At 49.3% G+C, this 14,357-nt stretch overlaps 1 protein-coding gene across 2 annotated transcripts in view; it reads left to right on the plus strand.

Annotated features, from left to right (window-relative positions):
- The window catches only part of LOC146809609 (G protein-coupled receptor family C group 5 member C-like), an 81,501-nt gene extending 79,347 nt beyond the window's left edge, over nt 1-2,154 (plus strand). For both annotated transcript variants that reach the window (XM_085616457.1, XM_085616456.1), the window contains exon 4: nt 811-2,154. In XM_085616457.1, the coding sequence (XP_085472583.1) occupies nt 811-894 (84 nt within the window). In that variant the 3' untranslated portion in view covers nt 895-2,154. The remainder of the gene's footprint in view (nt 1-810) is intronic.
- The last annotated feature ends 12,203 nt before the right edge of the window (nt 2,155-14,357 follow it).

The following is a 14,357-nucleotide window of genomic DNA, read 5'->3' on the forward strand; positions in this document are numbered from 1 at the left end:
CAGCTAGTTGCACAGCAGATCCATCTCTAACTAGTCAACATTCCGTAATCTCTGAGGAAGCACTAAGGATAAATTACTAAAGTTTTAGATATCTATAAAATGCTTCTTGCTGGTTTACTATATCCAAATCAAACCTATGCTGTATTCATTAGCACTAAAGTTTAATTTGTTGCCGAATATTTAATTTGCATTTTATGTCAATTATACCTATGTATATTTGTAAAGTGCCCAGCTACCGACTAGGGCATAATCCACCCTATGTAAAATCACAAATATATTAATCCTTTGGCAAACACATCATCGCATGTGACATTCTACCTTAATGTAATCTGCATCTAACTTTATATAAAAAAAAATTAGAACGTCATGTCACACTACATTTACAATAAATTCTATATGCAAAGGTTTTTAGCTGCCTTTCATAGATTTTATCTCCAATGTAATTTTACAGCCTTCCACTGAAATCTTATCCCAAAGCACTTCCACAGCTTTTAAAACAAATCTCATTCCCACAGTATTTCAACACCTAGTCACACAAAACATCTTGTCAGTCTCTCACACAAATCACATGGATAAAATAGTTAACAGTTCCACAAAAAAAAGAGAGCTCACACAAGCTGTCTGCAAAAGCACATTAACAGAAATCGTTCATATACACCCATGCTTAAGGCACTTTAAAGCCTTGTTTTATGCAAAGAGCACTGCATAGCATTTTGCTGGATTTACACAAACGTCAAGTCGCACAGCTCTGTTAAATGATCTTCAAGTTGATGGCATTTTATTTGTGTTTTTCTCTTGTATTTCCTCCAGTGTTCTGACACCATGAACCAGTTCAATGTGCAAGGAGCACAAACTGAAGAGTGCTGGATATGCCCCCCTCGATCCTGGGCATGAAGAATCGGAAAGCGGGTGCTAAATAAGCTGCGTGCTGAAGCACAACTTGTTTCAATGAGCTGTGTCTGCCTAGGATTTATATGGGCATGTTATTTGGGATACTGCATTTGTAAATTCTGAAAGGGGCTTGCGCAGTGAAACGAAAATGTTTGCCCTTTGGTTTGTGGCATCACTAACAGCTGCATCATACAGGCATATCATTGGGTTGCAGGTTTGTGCCTCGGTCACTCTTTCTGCAAAGTTCTGCAACTTAATCTTGGTCCCTAGAAATGGGACTATTTCACCACGTTTTCTTGTTCTTGACCTGTATTTATGCCAGAATGGGACCGCCTCCTGCACTGTATGCAACTTTCCCGGGTATACAAAAGTATTTATCAAACACTCCCCCGATCCCCTCTGCTCCATACTGCACCAGTACAAGCCCCTATATACATATTGTTTTGGTGCTGGCCTTAAACCGACTATGTACTCCTCCTGTCTTGGTCTGATCTATAACTGTAATTATGTTTTTCTGCTGGATTGTCCTGGAGTGTGAAGATGACACTCTGGACTTCTGGAAGGTGAGAATCTACTGCCAGGTACTGTTGGTGTGTCTTGGTGGAAGAAGGGCTGCTAACTGTCTTGAGGGGATCTCAGCAGCCTGCTAACCCAGTTTGTGGTACTACTGTCAAGAGGTGTTACTATGGCAGCAGGTGCGGTTGAAGTGGGCAGCAAGTCAGTGAAAAAAAAAGGACTGAAAAAGGAAACGCCTGCCTGTGACAATTTAAGGGCAACACACATCTGATATTTAGAGACTGCATGCCAATATCTGCAAAAGAGTCATGGTGTACAAAGGAGTACAAAGAGGTCAAAATCTCTCAGAGAATAAAGGGAAAAACTGACACCCCATATAAAAGAAATGTAAACAAGGACATTGAAAGTAAAGGCAGAATAAGAATCAGATACAAGAGACAAGTGGTGAATGTATTAATTGTGTTGGCCTGTGATTTTAGTCTTTTGTTTAAATTGTTACTTGGGTGAGGTCATGAGCAATGCATTTAATGTGCAAGTTATTGTTTGCAGGATCGTTGTATGAGTAATAGATTGTGGCCCTGACCGTATCATGTGAATTTCAGTGGGTATTTTTGGTTTAAATGTGTAACCATAGCTGCACTTTAACATTTTTTCTTTTAGGCGAATAACTGAGGATTTTTAAACCACACATTAAGATGTTTAAACAATGCAACCATAATTCCACCTTAACCTTTGTATTTTTCAGTGAAAAAAAAATAAATAAAAAAAATATATATATATATATAAGGTTTATTTTACTGGCAATGCGTTCCGACCATGCGGTCTTTTTTAAAGTTTAAGCTGCTCATGTGCACAACCACCATATATGTGCTCGTCATTGTAATAAACATAGAAAACAGGCATCGTGTTTTGCTGTCTCAATAAACAATGACAACAGACCCTCGTAAGAGTCTAAAAAACAAATCTCCTGTCAAAGGATGCAAAAGAAAAGGACAATTCATTCCTAAAATTGCATATCAGCTCATGACATTGGTATGGAACACATGTAAATTATGCATATCGCATTATAAATGGCAGATAAAATTAATTGAAACAAAGCCTTATCAAACAGTCATCTGTCTTCTCCATTTGTGGCAAACTTTCAGGTCAAGTGACCACCAATTAATTCACATAGTTGTTCACCCCTGTAGTTATGTCAGTATAAACATATGCTCGCCAAGTGGCATATCACAAAGATATATGTGTACTTTCAAACTGTAAATGTCAAGTTAAAATAAATCAAAATAAATTAAAACAGAGCCTAATCACCTTCATCAATTGGCTCGATTTGTGACAAACATTAAGGTCAAGTGACCACCAGTTAATTCACATAGTTGCTCACCCCTGTAATCATAACAGTATACACACATGTCCCCCTAGTGGCCTACTTCTTTGTCCTAAACACATCCAAAAGACTTGATCTATATCAACAAAATGACATGTACACACAGCACATACCTATTGTTTTCCCTATGGGAAAAATGAGGTGCAAATACTACGCTACTGTCTGAAAATTAAAGAGCATATCTACAAAAATATATACTAAGAAATAGTATATATTGGGACACCGTGCTTGTGTATGAAAGGAATGTTAACAAGCATTTGCATTGCAATAGGTCTCGCTTTTACGCAAGTTTGAGCTATTGACATTGTAAATGACAATGCCTTTTATTTTATTTTTCAAAACATAAATAAAAGGCATTGTCATTTACAATGCCAACAGGTTAAACTCACGTAAATGCAAGACCTATTGCATTGCAAATGCTTGTTGTGGCTTGCAGTAAAAAATAAAAATAAAAAATAGTTGCACCAGCTTCCTCGGGCAAGGCCTGTTGGTTTTACCAGTGCTTGCTTAAGTTTTGTTTTAGCGAGGGTCTATAGAAAATGTTGTTGCAGTGATAGTGGTCTGGTATTGGGTAAAGGTCAATTCTGTGATAATGAGCCATTGAGGCTGTATCAATAGAGCAAAGCCTGTCTTGTGTGATGGTCGGGCAGGCAGACTATAGTATTGGGCACAGAGAGTCTAGAGCAGGGGTACTCACAAACTTTCTCTTGGGGGCCAAATTTACAGTGCGGTTTGTGGCCGAGGGCCGCACCTTGGGGGCGGGGTCATTGGGGGAGGGGGCGGGGCTAGAGCAACAAAAAAAAACTGCGACCATGAGGTGGAACATAGGTCCCTGCAGCGGACGCCTTCGTCCACTGAGCCACCGGACCCGGCATACACATATCTCTCCATCTCCCTCCCTCCCTCCTCCGTCTCCCTCCCTCCTCCGTCTCCCTCCCTCCTCCGTCTCCCTCCCTCTTCCGTCTCCCTCCCTCTTCCGTCTCCTTCCCTCTTCCGTCTCCCTCCCTCCTCCGTCTCCCTCCTTCCTCCATCTCCCTCCGTCTCCCTCCCTCCTCCGTCTCCCCCCTCTCCCTCCATCTCCCTCCCTCTCCTTCCGTCTCCCTCTATCTCCCTCTATCTCCCTCCCTCTCTGTCTCCCCCTCTCTCTCTCTCCCCCTCTCTCTCTCCCCCTCTCTCTCTCCCCCTCTCCGTCTCCCTTCCTCTCCGTCTCCCTCCCTCTCAGTCTCCCTCCCTCTCAGTCTCCCTCCCTCTCTGTCTCCCTCCCTCCGTCCGTCCCTCTCCCTCTCTCTCCTTCCCTCTCTCTCTCCCTGTCTCCCTCCCTCTCTCTATCTCTCTCTCAATCAGTTTGTCTCCCTTTCTCTCTGTCTCCGTCCCTCTCTGTCTCCCTCCCTCTCCATCTGTTCTCCCTCTGTCCCCCTCCCTCCGTCTCCCTCCCTCTCCCAACTTGTCTGTCTCTCTCACGCTGTCTCTCCCTCCCTGTCTCCTGCTCTGTCTTCCCTCTCTCCCTCCCGCTTTAAACTCATCTGCTGCTCTCACTAGCTGCTGCCCCCAACCCCGCCCCCCCTTCCCCTGCCCGTCACCTCACCCGGCGCTTCCCTGGAACACAAACAGCCGCCGCACCCAAGTACTTCACAGCTCTTTTAAAGGCCAAGTCACTTGTTAATGAGGCTTTGTTGTATTTCATCTCTTCTTAGCGCCCCTGCATCTCCACTCATTCAGAGGGGAGATGCAGGGGCGCTAAGAAGAGGTGAAATACAACAAAGCCTCATTAACAAGTGACTTGGCTTTTAAAAGAATCGCCCGGCCTCACAGCTCCGCGCTGCTGCAACCGGCGGTGCACAGGTACGATGTCTGCAAGGTCCGCGGGCCGCCAGGGAAGGCTTGCCGGGCCGCTGGCGGCCCGCGGGCCGTACTATGAGTACCCCTGGTCTAGAGCTTGCTTCACTTGGTGTGAGGTTACTTTACTGAGGGTTAGTGGACCGTTATTAAGTATTGGACATGTGGCTATAGTACTGGATGGAGCTCCACCATGAGGTTCTATGATTGACATCCTACTGAGCTCTTCAGTGAAACACCCAGCTACACTCTGTCCAGTCAATGTAGGCTACCGTATGACTTAAGGGAGAGCAAGGTACCAGATGTTTCTCACAGGAGAGCCAGAATGGGTGTCAAAGCAGCGTAGCAGATGTTTCTTATGGGAGAGCTAGGATGTGTTAGTGCAGTTTACCAGATGTTTGTCACAGGAGACTTGGAATGAATGTCCATGCCGGGTACCAGATGTTGTCCGGGGAGAGCTAGGATGGGTGTCCATGCAGGGTACCAGATATTTCTCTCAGGAGAGCGACAATAGGCATAAGTGCAGGGCACCAGAAGTTTCTTACGGGAGAGCTGGAATGAATGTCAGTGCTGGCTACCAGATGATTGTCAGGGGAGGGGTAGGATGGGAGTCCATGCAGGGTACCAGATGTTTCTTATGGGAGCGATAGGGTGGATATTGGTGCAGGGTGCCAGATGCCTCTGATGGTAGAGCTTGGACGGGTAACGGATGCCTTTAATGGGAGAGCTAGGATGGGTGTCAGTTTCTCATGCCAAATATCTCTTACAGGAGAGCTGGGATGGGTGCGAGAGCAGGGTCCCAGATGTTTCGAACAGTAGATCTATGATGTGTGTCAGTACACGGTATCAGATGTTTCTCACAGAGGAGGAGCTAGAATGGGTGTTATTGCTGGACACCATATGTCTCTTACAGTAGAGCTAGAATGGTTGTGAGTTCAGGGTACCAGATGTTTCTCAGAGAGCTCGGATGGGTGTTACTGCAGGGGACCAGATGTTTGTCACAGGAGAGCTAAAATGGGTGTAAGTGCAGGGTACCAGATGTGCCTCGTGGGAGAGCTGAGATGGTTGAGAGTTCAGGGTACCAGATCTTTCTCACAGAGCTAGAATGGGTGTCCGTGCAGGGTACCAGATGTTTGTCACGGGAGAGCTAGGATGGATGATGGTAACTGAGCGAGTGAGTGCTCAGTTACCATGAGCACTCACTCGCTATCAGCTGAATTGATGCTTAATATTATTAGGAATGTTCTAAAAGTTTATCAAAGGGGCACTTGTCCAATAGGACAGTCCATTTTCCAAACATGACATCCCCTTTTGCTAGTCCACCATTATCATGAGCACTTGCTAGATATCAACCATATAGATGCTTGACAGTAGGAATCTCTTACAGTTTACCAGGGCACTTGACCAATATGATGTTTTTACTCTAATTCAGAGGGTTCTTGCAAAATATTTATATCTATTTGCAAGTATGATGCGCATTGTGTTGTCTGCTGAGCGCTTCTACTTATCTTATGCATTATTTATAGATATGGGACAGTGCGACTGGGCAATTCGGCATCGGTCAAGCCGAATGAATTATGGAATCACTTTGACTAATACAGTTGATTGTGGGGTATTATGTGATTCTTTCACTATTTTTCTTTATTTCTCTACAGCACTAAATTGCACTATTGTGGTAATACCAATGACGTTCGCTCATATGCTGCTGCCGCTTGCATTTATAAATACAAATAATGCTGATGATTTTGAACAATTAATCTTTATCGATTGTCAATTTTGAAACATAAATAACGCTAACGAATTTGAACACTAAAAACTTTATTGATTGCCGACGGATCGTTTTCACAAATGCAATTAATTTTATTATAAATAAAAGAATGATTGTGAGGGACAGTATTTACATTTGGAGAAATGCCATCAATCGATGTTTATGAATATTGTGACTGCTGAACAAACTGTCATTTTTCGTAATTACTCAAATTGATTAGTATTTTGTCAGTGCCTATGAATTTATAATTGTATTTCTTGAGGCAGTAGAGTGCATTGCACTACTTGACAAAGGCTTTTTGCCGAAACATGTTGTTTGCTTGCACAATAAACTATTGTGCTATCCACTGGTGTGCCGCATGGCTTACTTCGTATTTGAAATTGGATTTGTGTTTAATATTGGATGGCAGCTGCCGCTGCCAGCAGCAGGCTGGTTTAACAGCTCTTGGAGCAGCAACATTTCGTATATACCTATATATATATATATATACGAGAGTCACTGTGAGGAGCCGCTCACCCTCCTAACGACAGCCTAGAAGGGGAATAAGGTCATCAAATACAATATTAGTTTTAGGAATAATTGAAAGATATTTTTCTATTTCCTTCCAAAAAACCTGGATTTTTGGGCACTCCCAGACAATGTGTTTCCAAGTGCCTTTTTCATCGCATCGGAAGCATTTGTTGGCTACTTGGGGGAAAATATTATGTAAGAAGGACGGGGTTCTATATATTATATGAAAAATTGCATACGTTTAAAATTTGCTCTGCGAAAAATGGTTTTATTGAATTTATTTATTTTGTCCCATACCTGATGATTGATTGTAATATCTTCCCTCTTTTTCCATCTTTCAGTAAACTTGCTGTAAGGGTCCTGGGCCTTGCTTTCTTTTAAAATTTTAACCTAGATACTCATTTTCTTTTGAATTTTATTATTAAAGACAGTGGAAATATTTTCTTTATTGAATAAATTTGCTATATTGAGTTCTCTGAGTTTTATTCTAATAAAGGACCAGTTCAGCATTAAGTGCGAATGAGTTAACTGGCTGTGGATTTTGTCCCAAGATTTCCATCTATTTCCCAGGAGGAAATCTTCAATTTTCTCAAAACCATTCTCCTTCCAAAGAGTTAATATATTTTGGTCCAAACAGCAAGCATCTCCCAAGCTAAGATTTATTAAACTTGTCTTATTGCTAAAAATGGGCAACTCATAAAATTTAAAAAACTGCGTTTTCACCTTGAAGATCCACTGAAGGGATTTATAGCGAACTTTTTTGGGATCTTTCGTGGCTCTAACCGGATCGTAGATTTTCAATTCAAGCAACATCCTTTTCATAAAAAAATTATCTGTGTCAAGAGAGTCTAAAAATAAAAACCTGTGACTATAATGTGCAAAAGATGCGAAATAGTATTCTCTGAAATTTGGGAGGGACAGTCCTCCTTGTGCAGATGATAAATATAAAGTGCTCAGTGCTAATTTTTTTGCCCATAGAAAAGAGGAGATCAAAGCTTCTATGTTTTTAAAAATAAGAGGCCTGGATTGCGCAGGGAATTGCGCTAAAAAGGAAATTGAAAAGGGGTAACACCGACATTCGAATTAGCGATGCCCGCCCCAAAAGAGACAGGGGAAGTAAATTCCAGCGGTCTAAAAGTGAGCCCACCTTGTTTAATAAAGGTACAAAATTAAGTGAAAAAAGATCATCTGGGCTATCGGATATGAGTATTCCAAGATATCTCTTTGGATCCGTATTATATATCTTCCTGAACTCAGGAGCTAAGGTGTCTGTAGTGCAGTTAAGTAGAATAATTTCCGTTTTGTTTACATTAATTTTATAGCCCCCTAGCTTTTGAAAATCAGAAAAGATTTTTAGAATCTTGAGTTGGCTTGAGGGTTTAGAGTCAATGAAAAGGGCAATATCATCCGCATATAATTTTATATTTGTCATGCCTAGAATTGGGGCAGTGTCGGCTTTAATATTCCTGATTGCGATCGCTAGAGGTTCAATAAATAGTGCAAATAGAATTGGCGACAAGGGGCATCCTTGTCGCGTACCTCTAGTAACCGCACAGGACCCAATATTGGTGTTATTGATGATAATTTGTGCCCTAGAATTCATATACAGATTTTGTAAAATACAAATAAAAACATTCGGGAAATTAAAACTACTCAGAATTGCAAACAGACAATCCCAAGACACTAAGACGCCGATCACGATCCTGTAAAAACCGGGTACGAACCGTCGGACGGAGCATATTCTCCGTCCGACGCGTACCCGGTCGTCAAAATATACCAACATGGAATTACGATTCGCACGGAAACACCATTTCCGTACGAATCGTACAAAACCCCGACCGACGAAAATAAACATACAAATGCGATCCGGGAAAGCGCCGACCTGACGTCGGGACGCACGCAGCCTGCCATTCACGAACCAGGAATTACGATTCGCACCGTCATCCCGCACGGTGAATATTTTCCGGCAGCCAAAAACTGCCGGGACATCAGGACGACGCGAACAAGGAGTACCAGTACGCGACGGACAGACAGGACGACGCGAACAAGGAGTACCCGTACGCGACGGACAGACATGGACCCGAACCTACGTGTCATCCCGGCCCTCATAGCAGTCCACCTCCTCTACAGGTTACGACGCAGACGCCGCAGAAGGTCAGAACAACAAAGGGAGGGGGGAAAGGGGGGGGGCAGGACCAGGGGCAGGCCACAAAACCCCCACCATAGTCACACAGCACACATGCCCTGGACATACCTGACCCTCAGGCCCTGGTCACTACGAGGGGGTGGGGGCGTGTCCAGCTAAGCCAGCGACCGCCACAACGGAAGTTCTTGACGACGCGAACCTGCAACACAACCAGACAGGTACATCCCGTACCCACGCCTTAAGAGCGTGGGTACGAGTCGTACCACGCCCACACCTACGTCACCCCAACAATGGCGGGACGGCTCGTACCCACGTGGCAAAGGCCTGGGTACGGGCCGCACAAGCATCACATAGCGTGGGGACGGATATGTACGGACCGTACCCCCACCCCGTATGCATGGAGCGTACCCCCAACCCCAACAGTGTAAGTACAACACGTACCCCCACCCGCGTATGCAAGGAGCGTACCCCCATGCCAACAGTGTAAGTACGACACGTACCCCCACCCGCGTATGCAAGGAGCGTACCCCCCATGCCAACAGTGTAAGTACGACACGTACCCCCACCTGCGAATGCAAGGAGCGTACCCCCATGCCAACAGTGTAAGTACGACACGTACCCCCACCCGCGAATGCAAGGAGCGTACCCCCATGCCAACAGTGTAAGTACGACATTTACCCCCACCCACGTATGCAAGGAGCGTACCCCCCACCCCAACAGTGTAAGTACGACCTGTACCCCCACCCGCGTACGTATGGAGCATACCCCCACCCCAACAGTGTAAGTACGACCCATACCCTCACCCGCGGACGTATGGAGCGTACCCCCACCCCAACAGTGTAAGTACGACCCGTACCCTCACCCGCGGACGTATGGAGCGTACCCCCATCCCAACAGTGTAAGTACGACCCGTACCCTCACCCGCGTACGTATGGAGCGTACCCCCCACCCCAACAGTGTAAGTACGACACGTACCCCCACCCGCGTATGCAAGGAGCGTACCCCCATGCCAACATTGTACGTACGACACGTACCCCCACCCGCGAATGCAAGGAGCGTACCCCCATGCCAACAGTGTAAGTACGACACGTCCCCCCACCCGCGTATGCATTGAGCGTACCCCCCACCCCAACAGTGTAAGTACGACCCATACCCTCACCCGCGTACGTATGGAGCGTACCCCCACCCCAACAGTGTAAGTACGACCCGTACCTTCACCCGCATACGTATGGAGCGTACCCCCCCACCCCAACAGTGTAAGTACGACACGTACCCTCACCTCGAATGCATGGAGCGTACCCCCCACCCCAACAGTGTAAGCACGACACGTACCCTCACCTCGAATGCATGGAGCGTACCCCCCCCAACAGTGTAAGTACGACACGTACCCCCACCTCGAATGCATGGAGCGTACCCACATCTGTGTATGTTATGAGCGTACATATTGTGAAATAGGAGAGGTGGGTGCAGAGTCCTCCCAGCAGTGCCCAGAGACAGGAGGGGTGGGTGCAGAGTCCTCCCAGCAGTGCCCAGACACAGGAGGGGACCGCCACAACGGAAGTTCTTGACGACGCGAACCTGCAACACAACCAGACAGGTACGTCCCGTACCCACGCCTTAAGAGCATGGGTACGAGTCGTACCACGCCCACATCTACGTCACCCCAACAATGGCGGGACGGCTCGTACCCACGTGGCAAAGGCCTGGGTACGGGCCGCACAAGCATCACATAGCGTGGGGACGGATATGTACGGACCGTACCCCCACCCCGTATGCATGGAGCGTACCCCCAACCCCAACAGTGTAAGTACGACACGTACCCCCACCCGCGTATGCAAGGAGCGTACCCCCATGCCAACAGTGTAAGTACGACACGTACCCCCACCCGCGTATGCAAGGAGCGTACCCCCCATGCCAACAGTGTAAGTACGACACGTACCCCCACCTGCAAATGCAAGGAGCGTACCCCCATGCCAACAGTGTAAGTACGACCTGTACCCCCACCCGCGTACGTATGGAGCGTACCCCCACCCCAACAGTGTAAGTACGACCCATACCCTCACCCGCGGACGTATGGAGCGTACCCCCACCCCAACAGTGTAAGTACGACCCATACCCTCACCCGCGGACGTATGGAGCGTACCCCCACCCCAACAGTGTAAGTACGACCCGTACCCTCACCCGCGTACGTATGGAGCGTACCCCCCACCCCAACAGTGTAAGTACGACCGTACCCTCACCCGCGGACGTATGGAGCGTACCCCCACCCCAACAGTGTAAGTACGACCCGTACCCTCACCCGCGTACGTATGGAGCGTACCCCCCACCCCAACAGTGTAAGTACGACACGTACCCCCACCCGCGTATGCAAGGAGCGTACCCCCATGCCAACATTGTACGTACGACACGTACCCCCACCCGCGAATGCAAGGAGCGTACCCCCATGCCAACAGTGTAAGTACGACACGTCCCCCCACCCGCGTATGCATTGAGCGTACCCCCCACCCCAACAGTGTAAGTACGACCCGTACCCTCACCCGCGTACGTATGGAGCGTACCCCCACCCCAACAGTGTAAGTACGACCCGTACCTTCACCCGCATACGTATGGAGCGTACCCCCCCCACCCCAACAGTGTAAGTACGACACGTACCCTCACCTCGAATGCATGGAGCGTACCCCCCACCCCAACAGTGTAAGCACGACACGTACCCTCACCTCGAATGCATGGAGCGTACCCCCCCCCAACAGTGTAAGTACGACACGTACCCCCACCTCGAATGCATGGAGCGTACCCCCCACCCCAACAGTGTAAGCACGACACGTACCCTCACCTCGAATGCATGGAGCGTACCCCCCCCAACAGTGTAAGTACGACACGTACCCCCACCTCGAATGCATGGAGCGTACCCACATCTGTGTATGTTATGAGCGTACATATTGTGAAATAGGAGAGGTGGGTGCAGAGTCCTCCCAGCAGTGCCCAGAGACAGGAGGGGTGGGTGCAGAGTCCTCCCAGCAGTGCCCAGACACAGGAGGGGACCGCCACAACGGAAGTTCTTGACGACGCGAACCTGCAACACAACCAGACAGGTACGTCCCGTACCCACGCCTTAAGAGCGTGGGTACGAGTCGTACCACGCCCACACCTACGTCACCCCAACAATGGCGGGACGGCTCGTACCCACGTGGCAAAGGCCTGGGTACGGGCCGCACAAGCATCACATAGCGTGGGGACGGATATGTACGGACCGTACCCCCACCCCGTATGCATGGAGCGTACCCCCAACCCCAACAGTGTAAGTACGACACGTACCCCCACCCGCGTATGCAAGGAGCGTACCCCCATGCCAACAGTGTAAGTACGACACGTACCCCCACCCGCGTATGCAAGGAGCGTACCCCCCATGCCAACAGTGTAAGTACGACACGTACCCCCACCTGCAAATGCAAGGAGCGTACCCCCATGCCAACAGTGTAAGTACGACACGTACCCCCACCCGCGAATGCAAGGAGCGTACCCCCCATGCCAACAGTGTAAGTACGACACGTACCCCCACCCACGTATGCAAGGAGCGTACCCCCCACCCCAACAGTGTAAGTACGACCTGTACCCCCACCCGCGTACGTATGGAGCGTACCCCCACCCCAACAGTGTAAGTACGACCCATACCCTCACCCGCGAACGTATGGAGCGTACCCCCACCCCAACAGTGTAAGTACGACCCGTACCCTCACCCGCGGACGTATGGAGCGTACCCCCACCCCAACAGTGTAAGTACGACCCGTACCCTCACCCGCGTACGTATGGAGCGTACCCCCCACCCCAACAGTGTAAGTACGACACGTACCCCCACCCGCGTATGCAAGGAGCGTACCCCCATGCCAACATTGTACGTACGACACGTACCCCCACCCGCGAATGCAAGGAGCGTACCCCCATGCCAACAGTGTAAGTACGACACGTCCCCCCACCCGCGTATGCATTGAGCGTACCCCCCACCCCAACAGTGTAAGTACGACCCGTACCCTCACCCGCGTACGTATGGAGCGTACCCCCACCCCAACAGTGTAAGTACGACCCGTACCTTCACCCGCGTACGTATGGAGCGTACCCCCCCACCCCAACAGTGTAAGTACGACACGTACCCTCACCTCGAATGCATGGAGCGTACCCCCCACCCCAACAGTGTAAGCACGACACGTACCCTCACCTCGAATGCATGGAGCGTACCCCCCCAACAGTGTAAGTACGACACGTACCCCCACCTCGAATGCATGGAGCGTACCCACATCCGTGTATGTTATGAGCGTACATATTGTGAAATAGGAGAGGTGGGTGCAGAGTCCTCCCAGCAGTGCCCAGAGACAGGAGGGGTAGGTGCAGAGTCCTCCCAGCAGTGCCCAGACACAGGAGGGGTGGGTGCCTAACACTCCCAGCAGTGCCCAGAGACAGGAGGGGTGGGTGCAGAGTCCTCCCAGCAGTGCCCAGACACAGGAGGGGTGGGTGCAGAGTCCTCCCAGCAGTGCCCAGTCACAGGAGGGGTGGGTGCCTAACACTCCCAGCAGTGCCCAGACTCAGGAGGGGTGTGTGCAGAGTCCTCCCAGCAGTGCCCAGACATGAGGGGTGGGTGCCTATCACTCCCAGCAGTGCCCAGACACAGGAGGGGTGTGTGCAGAGTCCTCCCAGCAGTGCCCAGACACAGGAGGGGTGGGTGCCTAACACTCCCAGCAGTGCCCAGAGACAGGAGGGGTGGGTGCCTATCACTCCCAGCAGTGCCCAGACACAGGAGGGGTGTGTGCAGAGTCCTCCCAGCAGTGCCCAGACATGAGAGGGGTGGGTGCAGAGTCCTCCCAGCAGTGCCCAGAGACAGGATGGGTGGGTGCCTATCACCCCCAGCAGTGCCCAGACACAGGAGGGGTGTGTGCAGAGTCCTCCCAGCAGTGCCCAGAGACAGGAGGGGTGTGTGCAGAGTCCTCCCAGCAGTGCCCAGAGACAGGAGGGGTGGGTGCCTATCACTCCCAGCAGTGCCCAGAGACAGGAGGAGTAGGTGCCTATCACTCCCAGCAGTGCCCAGACACAGGAGGGGTGTGTGCAGAGTCCTCCCAGCAGGGCCCAGACATGAGAGGGGTGGGTGCAGAGTCCTCCCAGCGGTGCCCGGAGACAGGAGGGGTGGGTGCCTATCACTCCCAGCAGTGCCCAGACACAGGAGGGGTGTGTGCAGAGTCCTCCCAGCAGTGCCCAGACATGAGAGGGGTGGGTGCAGAGTCCTCCCAGCAGTGCCCAGTCACAGGAGGGGTGGGTGC

The sequence above is a fragment of the Triturus cristatus genome, chromosome 7, assembly GCF_964204655.1.
Source record: "Triturus cristatus chromosome 7, aTriCri1.1, whole genome shotgun sequence".
Lineage (NCBI taxonomy): Eukaryota > Metazoa > Chordata > Amphibia > Caudata > Salamandridae > Triturus > Triturus cristatus.